Source organism: Lynx canadensis, chromosome B1 (genome assembly GCF_007474595.2).
Source record: "Lynx canadensis isolate LIC74 chromosome B1, mLynCan4.pri.v2, whole genome shotgun sequence".
Taxonomy (NCBI): Eukaryota; Metazoa; Chordata; class Mammalia; order Carnivora; family Felidae; genus Lynx; species Lynx canadensis.
Genome location: NC_044306.2, coordinates 117,157,049 through 117,175,563, shown reverse-complemented (window position 1 = coordinate 117,175,563; position 18,515 = coordinate 117,157,049). Strand labels below are relative to the sequence as shown.

At 35.9% G+C, this 18,515-nt stretch overlaps 1 protein-coding gene across 3 annotated transcripts in view; it reads right to left on the bottom strand.

Annotated features, from left to right (window-relative positions):
• The window catches only part of TBCK (TBC1 domain containing kinase), a 231,502-nt gene that overhangs the window by 12,895 nt on the left and 200,092 nt on the right, over positions 1 to 18,515 (bottom strand). For all 3 annotated transcript variants that reach the window (XM_030313307.2, XM_030313304.1, XM_032592924.1), the window contains exon 25: positions 9,060 to 9,219. In XM_030313307.2, coding sequence (XP_030169167.1) covers positions 9,060 to 9,219 — 160 coding nt within the window. The remainder of the gene's footprint in view (positions 1 to 9,059; positions 9,220 to 18,515) is intronic.

The following is an 18,515-nucleotide window of genomic DNA, read 5'->3' as shown; positions in this document are numbered from 1 at the left end:
AGGTGGGTAGTAAGGATGACAGAATTTCAGACCTAGCTAGCAGGGTGATAAGACAAACAAATACTTTTCTATATAATTTGTTGTCACTTAGTCAAGAAGGTGAGATAATTCACTCTTTCATTCAAACAGACTGGGTGGCATGGAGACAGGCGTAGGAACTTTGTAGTTAGCATAGGGTTTCAATCAGGGTTCTGCCGCTGGTTTGCTGCGGGATCTCGGGTAAGTCACTTAGCTCTTTTGGCCTTAGTGTCCTTAACTGTTAAATGTGTGATAATAACACATTTGAATAGTACACTTATAGTGCTGTTGAGAAGATTAAATTAGATATCATAAGTGCTGATTCATAGTAAATACTATAAACTAGTTTCCTTCTTTCCTCTCTTCCTCTTTCCAATCAATCCATTAATAGGAGAACCATTTACAACACGTTGCAATTGTAGATTCAAATTTAAATAGTAGATTTGCCCCCAAAGGGGATGTAAGTTAGGGTTTACAGTGTTTATGATGAACTGTTTATAACAAAGCAGTAATTTATACTAGTAACTTTTACTGTTTACTGGGTCACATATACTTTGAGCAATTAAATGAAAACTATGAATCTGCTCTCTCTCTCTCTCTCAAAAAAAAAAAAAAAAGACACATATGTACAACACTTTACAGATAATTTCAGTTAGTTGAAAGACCTTCTAAAACTCATGATAGACTCTAGGTTAAGAAGTTTTCTTTTAGGGGCACCTGAGTGGCTCAGCCAGTTAAGAGTCTGACTTTAGCTGAGGTCATGATCTCATGGTTCTTGAGTTTGAGCCCTGTGTGGGACCCTGTGATGACAGCTCAAGCCTGGAGCCTGCTTCAGATTCTGTGTCTCCCTCTTTCTCTGCCCCTCCCCCATTCACGTTCAGTCTCTCTCAAAAATAAACATTAAAAAAATTTTTTTTTATAAAAAGTTTTCCTTTATACTCCTTTATCATTCATTTTCCTTTATAACTCATCTAATTTTTAACTTATGATGGTTGATAGTGACCTAGTGTTTATCATATGGCAATTAGGATCTTCCTGTAAATTTACAGATTAGTGTTTAACAATAGCTTATACTTTCAAACAAGCCCTCTTAGGAATGGCTATGTGGAATTATTTTTTTTTTAAGTTTACATTAAGAAAATAGGAGAAAAAAATTCAGACATGACATAAAAGTCTCTTTGAAAACAGTTCTTATTCTAATAGAAGAAAGTGTACTAGTTCATGTTAGAGAATAAACCTTTTCTGATAAAATTCTGTCATCTAATACCATAATGTATCAGGAGCTCTAATGAGCCTTGTGGTACATTTTCTTTTGATCTGCAGTATTTGGGACCAGAATTTGAGCAACAATCATTTATCAAGTTCTGTTTACATTAGACAACTGAGAACAGTAAACCCATACTGTATCCTAGCCACTGGCCGTGTTACACACAATATACTATGCTCTGAAAATAATGTATATAATTAAAAACTCAGATTCAAAACAGTTAGGGCTATGATGGATCATAGCCAAGTTCCAAACTCTATAGGTCAAGTGGGAGGGCGACTATGATTAGTTTCTTATTCAGCCACAAACATTCCTGTGGTATGGAGTAATTAATTAAATGGTGGGTTGTGGAGGGTAGGGTGGGTATGTAGAATAACACATACTTAGACAAAGATAACTTTCATCCTGTGACAGGTCATGAATATAGGTGCCAGAGATCACAAGAGTCAGATAGTGACTTGGCAGTTTTTCCTGCAAATTGGAAATGAGTACTCTCTCTTTTTAAAAAACTGCTTGTACACACAATACATCTAGTAAAGATGTTAAAAAAAAAGTTTGAGGTGTTTTAAGGCCCCCTTTACTACAACTCCTACACTGCTTTTTACTTCACAAAATCTTTGAAAACCTATGAGAACAGGAACTCTACAGGGCAGGTTTTAGCTGAGGGGTCTTTTAAAGTAAGTTATCCTCCATCTATGCTATGCAGAGCCATACAGAAGAGTTTTCACTGTTACTTGTAAGCCTTGTATTATGTCTAGTGTGTTCAAGCCACATTAATATCTAAAATGTTTCCTTATAATCTGCTATAAACCCACAGAGCAAAACATTTGCTGACAAGAAGGCAAAGAATAAGCCAGAGAGAAAGCCAAGTTTAACCATGCTTATGGTTCTAACAAGACCAAGAAAGAATTCCTTGCATATTTGGAACTCATAAAAGAGATTCACTTCCCATTCTTTGCCGAAAAGTTAAAAATGTTATAAAGAGGTCTGACACATTTTCTGACAGGTAAGAGATTTCATTCAAAGTGGTTTAAAAGTTTCACATTAATGAAACACATTAATGAAGAACTAGGTAGATATTATCTAGAGCCAGAGAAGTTTACTATGGGGACAACACATGCTGAATTGCTTATTTTCAGGTCACCTGGTCCATTTTGAGCATTCTTTCCATGGGATGAGAGTGTGGAAGCCTCACATTACCACAGTACAAACTAACTTCCAACCTAACATCCAAAGACCAAATAACACCTTGGCCACCAGGGGAGTGTAAGTAAACATAAGTGGACTATTATCTTATTTAAAAAATAGCTGCAATGGCATGCTTTCTTATTATAAATATAATCAATTTTAGTTGATAACAGATTTTAATATTTTAAATTTAATCCTTACCTGTCATGTGTAGAAAGTATCGGACACTCTGACTGTTCAGTCATAGAATCTCCATAAAGATCATCTCTTGTCTAGGTTTCTGAATCAACTGTTATTCAGAAATATATGTTTTGCTCTTTTCTATTTTTTTGTTTTGTTTTGTCTTCCTTTGTTTTGTTTTGCAGGAAAGAATAATAGCACACATGGCTTATTATTGACACTGGCTCTTGTGTTCTCAGATGAATATTTCTTTTGATGACAAAAGAAAAGCACTGATTTTATGCCAAGAATACAATGTTTTTAAGGGAAAGACAAGCTGTTCCTAATATTTTCCAAAGGGTTGACAAAACAGAGTGAAATGCAAAGATTCTTTCAATTTCTTTCTTAGATAACTTTTTGAATGGGATACACTGGCAGGGATGAAATTTTGGTGGTCTTATAACCACAAAATATAATCTGGATGGATAGTCTATGAGTTTCAGTGACTAACACAACAATATGATGTTTACAGTTTTTCTCAAGGACTCACTAAAGGTAGAGAAACACCAACTGGAATTTCATTTTGTTCTTGTCCATGTTGTTGGCCATTTTCTGGTCTGGCAGCCATCACTAGTTCTAGAGCTGGATTTCACTACCTTCCTTCCCCAGAGAGGAGAAACAAGTAACCCCATAACACATCACAGCATGCTACTCTGCTGTTATCATTCTCTGTAAACATTATAATTTACTTCTAGGAAAGAGGTGGATGCATAATGGTATTTTGTCCAGGAGAGATACATGAGACTTTCACCTTAGGTTGGGAGTGGGATAGTGTGAGTAATGGTTGCTGTACTAAAACAAACCATACATTTTCTCTTAGGTAATATTTGATTAATATTAAAAATAAAAATTTCCTTTAAATCTGAGAAATCTGATCAAGGATATAACAATGTTCCTTCCTGTGGGTTCATTTAATCCATAATTTGGCTGATGGACTTCTCTCTGCCTCCCCCTATTGATCTGAGTAGTTACTGCCTTAATTCTCAGATTTATTCATGAGCTCTCTGAGATTAATTCAGCACATTTTGGTTTCGGAAGAGGTATCTTTTATGGTGCTTTCTGTACAGATCATGTTGGCATTTTTCTTCTATGCCCAGGAAATCGAATTTCAGTTTAGCAATCGAAGATACAGTTTCTCATGTAAATTTAAAAAGATGATTATCTCTGCAGTGAGAATAATGAGACCTTTCCATCTTTTTCATTTCAAATGTTACACAAAGCCTGAATCGACTTTACCCTTGTTTTGATACAGAGGTCTTCCTACTCCCATTAACCCTACCAACACTTGCAGTCCGCATCTGTTTGGTTTGTCAGATTAAACTCAGCCACACAGCAGCAAGGATCAGCACAAAATCCAACCTACCCTTGGAGCACTGGTACACAGTTTAGAGACTCAGGATTTCACTTCGCTCACTTGAGACCACCTGACATTCCTTGATGCTGACACATTTGTTCTCAGAATATCTGGAAGTGCATGATTTTATAATAGCTCACTGCTTTATTTAACCTGTAGCGTAAGGTGAATTAAAGATTACCTGACAAGTGAGATTCAGTAGGATTCGGTACGGAGAGCCTCTATGTGGTACTCAATTAAACTAAGATCTTTGTAGTCCTCTTTTTTTGCTCTGCTCATGGGAAAACCAATGTTTTAGCTAGGCAAGAAATGGCAGATACTAAAGGTTTCGTGGCGTATTTAATGTGGAAGCTAGGCCAAATACAAAAAGGCTTATGAGGTGGTAATTACAAAGAAACCAATAAATTGCTGACCAATTGTAATTATAGGAAATAGTTAATGAATACATAAATAAAACAGGATCATGTATCTTCCAATTACAGTTATTTAAGTATGCAAATAAGCTGTAATACATCTGTTTTGCCTTCTCCTATGTCATTGTAGACAATATATTCAATATACTTGGGCATTATAGAGTAAATCCTTCATATTTGTATTACAAAAGACACTCCGCTTCTAATTTGTATGTCAAATGGGTGATTTTAATACTGTCATTGACTAGACAAGTGGCTCATTTTTATTTTCTTGCAGTTGCCCAATGATATTTTGCTACTTGTTAAATTAAACCTTGAGAGCACTTTTCTTTATTGAGCTATATATACTCTATTTCATTTAATATTTTCATTTGTTGGGTTTTCAGTCTAGCTCTTTGACTAGATCTTAATAGAAGATGTAAAACTAGAAAAATTACAGTCAGTGCCTACTTTTGTAAATAAAGAATTCCCTAGTCCAAATATGGGTTTGACATAAAAATCATAAACATTTATAAAGATAATTTGTAACTGTACTAACTAGAATTGGTACCTCTGCTTTCTTTTCATAGTATTCAACTGTGGCTTTCTTAATCTTTTCAAAATAGGACTCTGCCAGCTGCTAGCTGCAGTACACTCATTTCAACTTAGAAGATAACCTGTTACTGGCTTGGAAATCACTGTTTTTTGTGTTTTTGATTTTTAAAAAAAATATTCACAAGGGAAAAAGATGAGACTTGATCAGAAGGGCTCTTATGAAAGAATGTCTACTATGACCAAAAACTGTAGGCCTCAGATGAACTGTGGGCAGTAGGTTAGTCTGAACACATCAAACTCAGAACTTTTTAAAAATTGCTATTTTAACAATTTTAGGTGTACAATAAGTGGCATTAAGTACATTCACAATGGTGTAAACTGTTACCAGTAGTTATTTCCAAATTTTTTTATCATCCCAAATAGAAACTCTGTTTCAAGAAAAACTCTCCTTTTCCCCTCTGTCAGCCCTTAGTAACACTAATTTACTTTCTGTTTCCATGAATTTGCCTATTCTAGATAGTTCATTTAAGTGGAATCACAGAATATTTGTCTTTTGCATTTGCCTTATTTCAACGTAGCAAGATGTTTTCAAGGTTCATCCATGTTGTAGCATGTATCAGAACTTCGTTCCTTTTTAAGGCTGAATAATATTACACTATACGTATACACCACATTTGGTCTATTCATTCATCTGTTGATAGACACTTGGGTTGTTTCTACCTTTTGGCTATTCTAAAGAGTGTTAATATAATCACCGGCATACAAGTATGTATCTGTTGGATGCTTGTTTTCAATTTTTTTGGGTATTTACATAAGAGTGGAATTGCTGGTCATAGTGTAATACTAAGATTATAGTTTGAAAGAATTGCCAAACTGTTAAACAGAAGTTGCATCATTTTGCATTCCTGCCAGGCTTGCTTCTCCATATCCTTGCCAACAGTTGGGTGTGAATTGGTACCTCACTGTGGTTTTGATTTGCATTTCATTAAAGACTAATGATGTCAAGTATGTTTTCATGTGTTTATTGGCCATTTGTATATCTTATTCACCCCTAGAGCCAAAGGGACTGGAGGCTGGAAAGAGAAGTGTTAACCTTCAATAGAGGGATACAGCAAACCTGAGAATTTTTGAGGAAGAATACAGGGGGATAAACATCCTTGACTCTTCCCCTCTTATAACTTGTCAGAACTCCCCATTAGCTCAACAGCTGGAAGCCAGAGAACATGGAAGCCAGTCTCCTACAACAGACAGCAGGGTGAATAAGGGTGGAGAGTGGAATTAGAATGAAAGGTGGAACAAATGGAAGCTATCCAGCACAACCATGGATACATAGAATTCCAGTAAAGAGACTTTAAATTGAGATGCTTCCAACTTACTTGGTGGTGGGAAGGAAGCATTAGTAAAGTCATACAGATCTGTACAGCAGGTTAAAAGATGATGGAACAGTATATGCAAATAAATACTTAAAGTTATTTTTAGCCCCGTGGGGAGAAAAGTTATTAAGATCCATCTCTATACAAATACTTGAATCATATCTCAAAAATAATTTCCTGATGTTGGACTGAAGCACTAATACTGAGCATAGAATTTGTTCAGTCATTGTTGTCTATAAGCACTAATGACCACAGAGTTTGAAGATGAAGGAATTATTCATGATAGTATCTGGTCTCTGATAAACAAGACATTGGCTAATTTATTCATAATGTGATGGCTCTTCATTTACATATTCATAATGTGATGGCTGTACTATTACATATTTTTAAATGTTTATTTATGTATTTTGAGAGAGGATTACACATACCAGCACAGAAAGAGGGAGAAAGAGAATCCCAAGCAGTCTCCATGATGTCAGACAGCTGTGCTGACAGCTCAGAGCCTGGAGCCTGCTTTGGATTCTGCCTCCCTCTCTCTCTGCCCCATCCCCACTTGTGATCTGTCTCTCTCTCTCAAAAATGAATAAACATTGAAAAAAATTTAGAAACAAACAAGCAAACAAACAAAGATCCAATGGCAGCATTCAGACTCAAAAGCCTTAAGAACTCACTGAGTTAAGGGCATGGCCTATAGAGTAACACGGACTCATGTTTCAATCCTGGCTCTGAGACAGGCAAATTAAAACTGAGTCTAAGTTTTTCTCATATGTAAAATGTGTAGAATAATGTCTCCCTCATAGAATTGTTGTGAAGAATGAAATAACGTATAAACAGTATTTACTACTTACAAAGACCAATAATTAGGATTATTATCATTGTAAAGATTTCTTCTTATGGCTATCACTTAGAACCCAGCAATATGTGCTTTTCAATAGTATTTCTGTGGCTTGAATGTACTGATAGTCATTGCAATTGAAAATTGATATTTTTCATTGGAGTGATGTGGCAATGTAGATTAATGTAGCAGCAGTAGTATTATGGTAGTAATAATAATATTTATTATAATTATATTATATTATATATAATATTATATTATAATTATAATTATACTAATTATTATTATCATTTAACAACTTACATAAAAATAATTTAGATACCATGACTTTAGTTCTAAAATGTTCTCATTTACTTAAAACTGCACATTTGTTATTTAGTATACTGACTTTCTCTGAAATAGGTGTATTTAAATTGTTCCCTGTTAGATGTCAGATATAATAATATAAAAGAGGAAGTGAGTGATATATGACATAATTAATATCCACTTAGATCCTTCTTTAATATGGTCAGTTAAGCTTCATCATCAAGAATGACCTTCATTTAGTGTTAAAAACCAATGTTACTATTAGCCCTGTAAGGATGCTTAAAATGGCTTATGACCAAAAGTTTCAAAGTTCTCATCTGACTACCCTTCTAGATTACTCAGTATATAGAGACACTAAGGAATGTATATATTAGAGGGGAATATTTTATCTCCACTGCTCATTTATTTGAGAAGGAAATTTTTCTAAGTATATTCCTAACTTTGCTTTTGTCCCTCTATTCACTCTGTCCAGGGTAGTGATTTATTTGATTGGCAAATTTGGGAAGGCTCTGTCTTGCCCTTCTTCCTTTTGGGAATAAGTTACCTGCAGGGATCAAACTACCTCTGCCACTTTTCCGGGAGCAGATCCTTCCCTCCCTTTAGAAAGAGGGCCTGTCCTGGCTCAATGTTGCCCCCATCAAGATATGTTCACCAATTCTGGGGGGTTTGTGAGCAAGCCCATTTGTTCTCATATAAACTATATTCTCTAACTTGTGTTTTATAAAAAATAACGGTGATATTTTTGACCTCCATATGCTACTCTTTGTTTTCTTTTCTTTTTTATTTAAAAAAAAATTTTTTTTAACGTTTATTTATTTTTGAGACAGAGAGAGACAGAGCATGAACAGGGGAGGGGCAGAGAGAGAGGGAGACACAGAATCGGAAGCAGGCCTCAGGCTCTGAGCCATCAGCCCAGAGCCCGACGCGGGGCTTGAACTCACGGACCGCGAGATCGTGACCTGAGCTGAAGTCGGATGCTTAAAAACGAGCTGAAGTCGGATGCTTAACCGACTGAGCCACCCGGGCGCCCCTCTTTGTTTTATTTTCAATCTGCTTAGAACATAGGGGAGAGGGAGACATTTTATTTTTTCATATACTCCGCGTATCTAAAAGTGGATATCCTTCCGGAATTCTCTATCATCAAAAAAGCTTTGAGCCTATAGTAAATAAAATCCTCAAATCCAAAAAATTCTATTATGATCAGTTTTCAGAGCCTCCAATCAAGCCCCAGTGTGCTCCTCCAATGGAAGGAATTGAAGCTATTTTCTATGCAATTTCAGAAAGAAGTTCAAAAACAAAACAACAACAAAAAAACACCTTAGGCTATCATTTGTATCTTTCTAAGTTTACTATTGATCTTAATGTTGCACAATGAGGGAAAAGCATTAATTCTTTTACCGGGAAGAGGTAGACAAACTCTTCTACAGACAGATATGCAAAGCTCGTTTGCTTTACGACCAACTCCTGAAGAAACATACTTTTAGACAAACTATTATAAGACACAGTTGGATAACACAGCATTATGTTCATATGACATTTCGAGTCCACTTACCTCTGCTGTGTGCTTGGCCACCTGCCCCACGATGACAATGACCTTCCCTTTGAAGCTCTGGAGCACAGAAGTGAAAGGGCCCTGGGTAAGCTCTCCATCTGCAGTGAACGCAGCACTGAATGGAATGTTGATGCTGCCTGAAATATGACCCCGAATAAAACTGAGAAGGAAAGTTAAGGAAAATATTTATTTGTGTGTAGACTTGAGTGTGGGAGGGAAACTCACAGAGGTAATTGATCCACAGGAGATAGTACGTTAAAGTTAAATGCAAATGGAGACCAGACTTAAAAATTCCAAGCGGACAAAACTTGTTTAGTCATACAAGGAAAGTTTAGCTTATTTTGCAAGACAAGTGAGGCTAACTTAACCTAGGACACTTCTTGCTTATGCCTCTGAAAATCATACGCAAAATTTAAATTTTTCCCCGAATTGTTATGTGACCCCAACCAATTCCCTCTCATTCCCAACCAATTCCCTCTCATTTAAGAAAATTCTAATATTGTAACCAAACTGAAAACTAAGCAGTCACTGCCTCCACATTGTATAAGCTGCTTTGTAACAATATGCCCTGAGCCTCACTCTATGTTTTGTTTGAGTGCTCCTGATTTATAGTCTGTCTTTTTGGTATGTGCACCATAAACTTTTGCTAATTGCTATTTCAGTGATTCATTGGTTTTACTTCTGTTTTTTTCCTTCTTCTCACCTGAACTTCTGACAGTTCTAAACATCTTGAACGCTCAAGATGTTAAATGTGTATTTTATCTAAATGAAGGTACCGCTAAGAAAAACAAACAAAAACGCTAAATGTGAAAATAGAACGGAAAAAAGAAAGGAAAAACATGAGTCAAAAATGTAAAGCAGACTTTCCTGATTGAATGAAGTATTATAAAAGTCATCAGGATGTAGCAAATCAATGGCAATCACATGGGTTGCATAATAGTGACGGCTTTCAGTTTATTACTACTACCATGATTATTTTATAGCTCTGAAAGTAAACTGGATATTCTAAGATCTAACTTGACACTGCAAAGCCTATCTACTTTGGGCAAGTGATTGCTAAACGGGATTCTGTTTAGAATTTTTAGGTCATTAGCACTGCTTGGAAACACTTCTGTTGTGGGCTATTTCTCAAGTAAACTTCAATGACATTTCCATTCTTTCCAATTTTATGTTCTCTAAAGGCATAATGTGTTATTATATTTGTACTTTAGAAGGGTTCTTCTGGTTTCATTGTGTTTTACTTTTAATTTGGCAACTAAAAGCATATGTTAGTTTAAAATATTTAGTAATATCATATGATCTTAAAGAAAAAGATATATGCCTCTAACTAAGGCATAGTATATTTCAAGAAGTGGTAGATGATGAAGTCAGAGAGGCAAATTAAATAATAATTATGAACTTAGTCCTCTGACCATTCTCAAAGTATTTAAATTTCTGTTAGAAATGTGAGATTCCTTTTTATGTTATTATTTGTTACCTGTCAATTCTGCCTGCTCCTGTCACTAAATGCCATGAGTTTAACATATTGTGCTTCTTGGACTCTCTAGATTTGTTCTAAAAATTTTATAGGGGCGCCTAGGTGGCTCAGTTGATTACGCGTCTGACTTTGGCTCAGGTAATGCTCTTGCGGTTCATGGTTTCCAGCCTCTTATTGGATTCTCTGCTGTCAGCATATAGCCAGCTTTGGATCCTCTGTCTCCCTCTCTCTGCACCCCCCCCCAATAAATAAACATTAAGAAAATTAAAAAATTTACAAATAAAGGCCCATATATCTTTAAAAAAAGATAAAAAAGAAAATATATGTTCCCAAAAGTAATTCAAAAGTACAATTAAAAAGATGATTCCTGGGGTGTCTGGTTGGCTTAGCCAATAGAGCATGCAATGCTTGACCTTGGGTCATGAGTTTGAGCCTCACCTTAGGTGCAGAGATTACTTAAAAATAAAATGTTCTGAAAAAAAAGTATGATTCTTCATATAGAGTCTATAGAGGAAGACACTCCCAAATAACTCTCCAAATAAACATAAAGTAACTGTTAAAACTGCTCTGAAAGAGACATATATGATACTCTGATAGAATATATCAACTTGGGGAAGATAGGGAAGGTTTTCACGGAGAAAGCAAATGACACTGAGTTAGAATTGAAGAATTAACAAAAGTTAATTAGCCAAGGGGATGTAATGGAGGTGGACAGGGTGGTGGAAGGGACACATGTTTCAGGCAGAAATGTTAGGCTGATAGAGGGTAGGCACATGGCCAACAAGGAGAAAGAAAGGAAGGCCAGTGCCAGCAGAATTTAGAGATCAACGCGTAGCACGAGGTAAGGTGAGCTTGGAAGTGGATGCAGAGGCCAGGCTGAGCAGGCCCTTGTAGGTCACGTTGATAATGCTAGTCTTTATCCTAGAGCATTGAAAATCAGTATTTTAAACAGAGAAGTAACAAATCACATTTGTACTTTGGCAACGAAGTGGAGAAAGGCTAGAAGACTGAATGTGAAGACTGGTTTATAAGAAGTCCAGGCAATGTCTTCCCTCCCTTAACAATCACTGAAGATGACCATGGAGGGATGTTTATGTGCTCACAGAGGCATTTCCCCTACACTTCCACTTTAGAGATGTCTTAAAAAATGGAATAGTTACAAAGTTTTAAAAGGTTATGCTACAAGCAACTAATATTCCACCCCCCCAACTCAACTAGTGATCACTGTAGAAGGGGAAAATTATAATTATTTACTGACATGACAGTGTCTCAATTGCTCCAGTTTGTAGGTTCATCTTTAGACTCCACTTCTTCCTTTCTCTCTCATTCAACGTTGAGAGGAGAAATTGAGGCTCCTACTCTCAAGAGTGATGGTAAAGACTGATTGTGTGTCTTACATTCAAAATTTTTTAGTCAGTTGCTGCTTCATCATTTTTTTCTTTAAAGAAAACATTTGGCATTAATAATGAAGGAAAGAATTATAAAAAAGTTTTGAAAAATAAAAAGAGAGGGAAAGTAAACATTAGTACCCCGTGTACACTGTTTAGTTCGAGTCTTGTAGGATGGACAAGACTCGAACAAGAATGTATAATCATGGGCGGATCACCCTGGACTTCATCAGCACTAGGTTCTCAAACATTTATAATTACTCAATACTCTCAGCTGCAGTTTTTATGAATAGCCACGGCTTTGTTCTCAGCATATAATTACTCTGATAGTACTTTTGTCTTCACTTAGGACATACCTTAGCATGGAATTTTCTGATGCCACAAACCAAGAACCTAACAACTCAAATATTCTCAGCAAATGATTCTACATCTGCCATTCTGAGTCAGTTGCCAGAGAGAGTTTCTGTGTTTATCAAACAGCCCTTATCAACTGTGAACATTTTTTTTTCTTTCTGGTGTTTATAAAGTAGCAAAACCGATATAAGCCGATCCTAGTCAAGCACTGTAGTAGACATATTTGGGGGGCTTGCTCGCCTCCCACTTTCTTGTTTGAAAGAGCCCCAACTACTGCTCCTAAGAAAGGGTGAGCCTAGATCGCCGTGGTTGTATCAGATGATCCTTCCATAATCATGACTGACAGTACAGAAGGGAAGGGGAGGGTGAAGGTAGATATCTGATGCAGGCTGAGCCAATCAGATCCTCTCCCTTGAAAGTCAGAAATAAAAGATAAAAGACAATGCTTAGACTGTGTTAAGCTTTACAATGTAAGTTACATTTGAGGGTCTTCTATAAAAATCTGTCAGTCACATATTAGAAAATTAGTGATTCTAAAAATAAAGTTTATTTTACAGGATAAATTCTATAAATATTTGGCTTGAAAAAGTACTCATCTGTACTCAAATAGCCAATATCTAAAATCTGTATCTAAAATCATACAGAAACACCTAGATGATTTTGTGAATTTAGTATCACCACCAATTTATTCCGTGCTTTTGAAGATTTCAGTCCAGGGGTACCTGGGTGGTTCAGTCGGTTGAGTATCTGACTTCGGCTCAGGTCATGATCTCAGGGTTCGTGGGTTCAAGCCCTGCACTGGACTCTGTGCTGACAGCTCAGAGCCTGGAACCTGCTTCAGAATCTCTGTCTCCCTCTCTCTCTGCCCCTCCCCCGCTCACACTCTCTCTGTCTCTCTCTCTCAAAAATAAACATTAAAAAAAAAAAAAAAAAGATTTCAGCCCAAATTGCCTTTTAGTCACTAGAAGTAAGTCATAAACTTGTTATTATCCTAGTGTTTTCTGTTGGTTGTGCTTTATAGTTTGATTTTTAAAAAAATCCATATTAAATGTTAAAATGCTTTAAAATATGATGGCAGCAGAGACTTTCTGGAAAGAAGAAAATTATAATCCAAAATGCAAAGCTATTCCAAATCTTTTCCAGGCTATCTCAACATTTTGAAAGATAAGGCACAACAGAAATAAAACTTTAAACCACACTTCCCCTATTCTTAGTTTAGTTCAATCAAAAAGTCCTGGAAAACATTTAAAAGCACTCATCCAAGAACACTCTTGTCATAAAACTTCTAGTGCAAATAAGATTAGGTAAGCGTGAGTGCTCTTAGGGTGGTCCACACTCTAAATATCTATTCTTAACTACATGGTAAATAGCAGAGAAGAGTAAGGTTGGCCTAGTTACATATTAAGACATTTACTGTGAACATTACCTTTTGTTTACGTAAGTTGAACAATGAAGTCAATTTTGATTTAAGGATATAGCTTCCTTGGTAATTAAGATTCTCTGTCTCCATTACAAATTCTCATGTGAAACAGACATCGTATGATGAAGCAGAACTCCTTTATGTAATTTCCAAACATGTGAGAGTCTGCCAGGTTATATTGTAAAGGTAGATAGTTGACTTCTCTTACTTTCCAAGTCCTCCGTAATCATAATAAAACATTAGGTTTATCTGAAAACTGAGCAAAGAGCAGATTTCTGTATATTTTGTGTTAGCTAGACAGAACAAGTAAAGAGTGAGATAGAGACAGTTTCTGACATATAGTAACCCTAGTTCTCAAAGTTGACTCGTATTTGTCCTGGGCAAGATATGGCAAGGAGAACAAAATGATAGAGAATACACGTCTGAGATACATACTTTCTCCATGCTCTAAGAACTTCAGTCATATTTCATTGTATTGCAGAGGGAGAGAAGTGTGTATATGTCCTTAATACTAAAGCAGTATTAGAGACGAGCATGCAACAATACATATTTTGGGATTATGACTGTCACTTCATTGCTTTCCTCATATTCTAGACAAAAATCTAGATTCTCTGCATTCGTCTTTTGTACTTAAAAAAGCCATTGCTTGTCAGCAAAACACAGACGTGGGGTAATAATACTCGTATTTGAAGACATTCTACACTGAGTACATTGCCCAACAGCTACATACTATGCTACCGTAGAAACTAAGAACTTAAAAAGTGTCAGCTTCAAAGTACCCACTTTAGAATCTAGCAAGGTAATAGAAGCCAAAGTATTTATGTGGTGATTAGCTCCAATCATATATACATCTTTATAGCGTAACAATGTCCATCACAAATTTTCAGATTGGTTTTGGCAACAGTGGCAATGGCACTCATAAACAGTAACTTTTTAACCTATCAGTGTTCATAAAACATTTTTACTGCTAGGATTTTTGATGACATACTTGAAGGAATTAAAAGATAAGAGACACGATTAAAGACATCAGCAGTAATTACAATAAAACCTCTGCTATGGAACAATAGAAGCTATAAAAACAGTTATTATAGCAGTCACCTAGTCAGCTATTTAAATCAAGTTGTTTGCTACACTGATTGCACTCTGTGATATATTCTAAGTAAGCATCATTTTTCTTTGGCAACTGGTGACCTTACCCTGTCTTGTAATAAGCTGTTCCTCTCCCCAAAAACATATCATTCAGCCCAACATTCCATCTGGCAGACATTACCAAAAAGCATTCAAATGTGTGCTTAAAACAAAAATAAATTTTCACATTAAACAAAATCTGATAGTTCAATTTACAAACAGATCAGAACAAATACTTTAAAATGTCTGTGACAAAAGAGCTGGATTATTAGAACAGTATTAATAGATAAGGACGACATGCATTATCTTCTAGGTTTCTAAGATATGGAGACCTTCCTGTATTTATAAGTCAGTCCACATAATAGTATTGCAAGTAGATGCACATACTTTAATCAAGCAGTTTGAAAAACTAACACTTCTAAGAATAATGTAGGTACATTAGATAGGTAAATGCTCATAGTCTAGAAAGATTGTTCACTTCACAAAAGCATTTAAAAATTACTTTAAAATATCTAACAGCTCAAAATTTAACACAGAAACAATCTCATATTTTTCTAAACCCTAAAAGGGCACAGAATTTTTGTTGGGTACCACAGTTAGTGACTTCATACCTCTATATACAAAGAACACTAGCATTTCACCAGAACACTTACGAAGGTATGCACACCTTTATGTTGGCCTGTTTGGTTGCTATGTTAACTAATTATAATCAGTGTTACAGAGTCCAAAGTAAAGGCTACACCTTTAGTATTATCAATCGCCAAAAGAGAACATGGAATTAAGTCCACAGTTTCCTTACATATAATGTAACTAAATAGCATTAATCAATACAAAATTGTATCTTCAGAGATTGCCATTTCTCCTTGCTAAATCTATTGCTTTCTTGGAATGGCATCAGCATCCACCAAATCAATTTAAACCTCATCAGTGGCAACATCTAACATTCTATATAGCACTAATTAATAAATCTCATCCTCCTATCTCTATTCCCATGATCACTTGCCTATTTCAGACACTTATTCCCTTGAGCACAGACCATGACAGTAGTTTTTTGTTTTCTTCAACTCTTCTCTTTTCTCTTGGAAATTGATTCTATTTACAATGTTGTTAGACTAAAATTTCTCCTGTTGAGAAACCTTTCATGGATGCCTATAGAACAAAGCCCAAATTTTTCAGTTCAGCTTTCATGAATAAGACTTAACAACTTCAATTCCAATGAAACCAAATCGTATATTGTTTCCAGTATGTCCTGACTAGCTTCTGTACTTTTCTCTGCCTAAATACCTTTTCTCAATATTTTTGAGTGTCCAAATATTATTCATCCTTCAAGCATTTCCTCCATGAAAGCTTCCCTTCCCATAGTATCTGTACATCTCTCACAACAGCAATTTGATCTTGTATAAAACATACTAATGTACTTGACTTCCACCAATACTTTATTTACTTATTTATAGGCTTAAGCAATAGACATTTATTTTCTCATAGTTCCAGAAACCAGAAGTTCAAGATCAAGGTTGGCAGGGTTGGTTCCTTCCTAGGTTTGCAAGGGGCACTCTGCTCCAGGCCTCTCCCTTAGCTTCCGGTCATTTGCTGGAAGTCTTTGGTGCTCCTTGGTTTGTATGCACATCACCCAGATCTCTACCCTTATCTTCACATGACCTTCTCCATATGTGTGTGTCTGTGTCCAAATTCCACCCCCCTTCTTTTAAATTTATTTTTTAAAATTCACATTAGTTAACATACAATGTAGTACTGGTTTCAGGAGCACACCAATACTTAAAACAATTTATAGGATCTGTATTTATTTCGTCTATGGAATTCTTACAATGCTTTAATATAATGCTTAGAATACATCGTATATATTTGCTGAGTAAATGAATTTCAGAATTGTGTCAAACCTAGAATAACTTGTATCAGCATCAAATGTGTTAAATACCTCCTGGCCTTCTTAGCTAGTGGCACCACCACCTATCAATACTTGCAAGTGCCATGATGCAGAATTCTCTTTGTTAACACACAGTAAGAGAGAAGGGAAAAAAAAAATAGCAACAAAAGGCATTTCTCTGGATTTTCCCCAGCATAGGTATTGACCCAAATGGTTCACAAAAATTGATTTATTTTACGGATAATCTAGAGATCTCACCCTTTGTGACTGCAAATATGGAGAGATGTTTATGCACATCAAATCTCTGGGTGATTCCATCCTTCTGGTCTTGCCTGCACCATTACCTCCACTCTCACCCTTCTTCCACACTGCTTTAATCTCTCCAAAATACAATTGTGAGCATGCCACTTATTGGATTAAAATCTTTAATAGTTTCTCACAGTCTCTGGGATAAAACCCAAATTTCTTGGCATCATATGCAACATTCTCCATGAAGCTGCCTTTGCTACTCTAGTATCATTGCCTACCCTCATGTATTCCAGCCATGCATATCCAGAGTACTTGTAATTTCCTGAATGTGTCTTTCTCACTGTCTCTGTGCACTCATACACTATGTTGTTTTTTCAGTCTAAAATGTCCTTTATCTCTTCATTGCTGGGGTAACTTCTCCTTGTCTTTCAAAACCCATCTCAGGTATCACTTGGCTTGGGTGGCCATTCTTAACATTCCTAGCTTCTGGGTATGCCTCGAACATAGAGTATTTAACACTACGTTGTATAACTATTTATTTATCTTTATTAAAATGTTTATTTAGTTTTTTGGGGGGAGGGGCAGAGAGAGAGAGAGAGAGAGAGAGAGAGAGCGCAAGTGAGCAAGAATCCTGAGCAGGCTCCACACTGTCAAGTGGGGACATTCCAGCAGTGGTTACCATACAGTCTCATATTACACAAGGTCCATTCAGAAATGGGAATACAACTAGCTATAAATTTTAATTCAGGTAGCTTGAACCTAGACCCAAATGGGATGAAAAAAATCCTACTAAACCTCCTCAATATCTATTCTGCTCTGAACACAAGTATCTCTAAATTACTTTGAACTCAAGCATATGAGAGTACCATTCCTTCAAAGTATTTTTGTTTACAAATAATATCAGTTGGAACCACATTTACAAGACTAAGACCACTCAATATGAACTCTAGAAAATTTGAAACTCTATTTAGAACCACTAAAGAAAACAACAGTTTGGCTTGTATATTATCTTTGAAACTATTACCATTACTTGTGGAATTTATGTCACCATATGAGAAACACTTTCTGCTGCCTCTTTAAAATATGCAATTATTATTTGCTCTGAAATCCCTATAATTTGTATTAGAACAAATATCACTGACTTAAGCCTTTACCTATATTAACATTTCATTTTTATTTTATTTTATTTATTTATTTTGAGAGAGAGTGCGTGTGTGCAGGAGCAGAGAGTGAAGGAGAGAGAGAATCCCAAGCAGGCTCCATGCTGTCAGCGCAGAGCCCGACATAGGGCTTTATCCTGTCAACTATGAGATAGTGACCTGAGCCAAAGTCAAGAATCAGATGCTTAACTGACTGAGCCATCCAGGTGTCTCTTATGTTTCTTTCTTATAAAAACAAAAATTAAATATGATCTCAATAGAAACTTAGCTGTTTAGTCTGACATGAACTGTTCAGCTCTTATATTAAGAATTTAGATTAGATTATCTCCAGGCTTCTTATTTGAAAGTTGGGATTATGTCTTTATTGGCAAGTGGGTGAAGTCCATCGTTCTCCC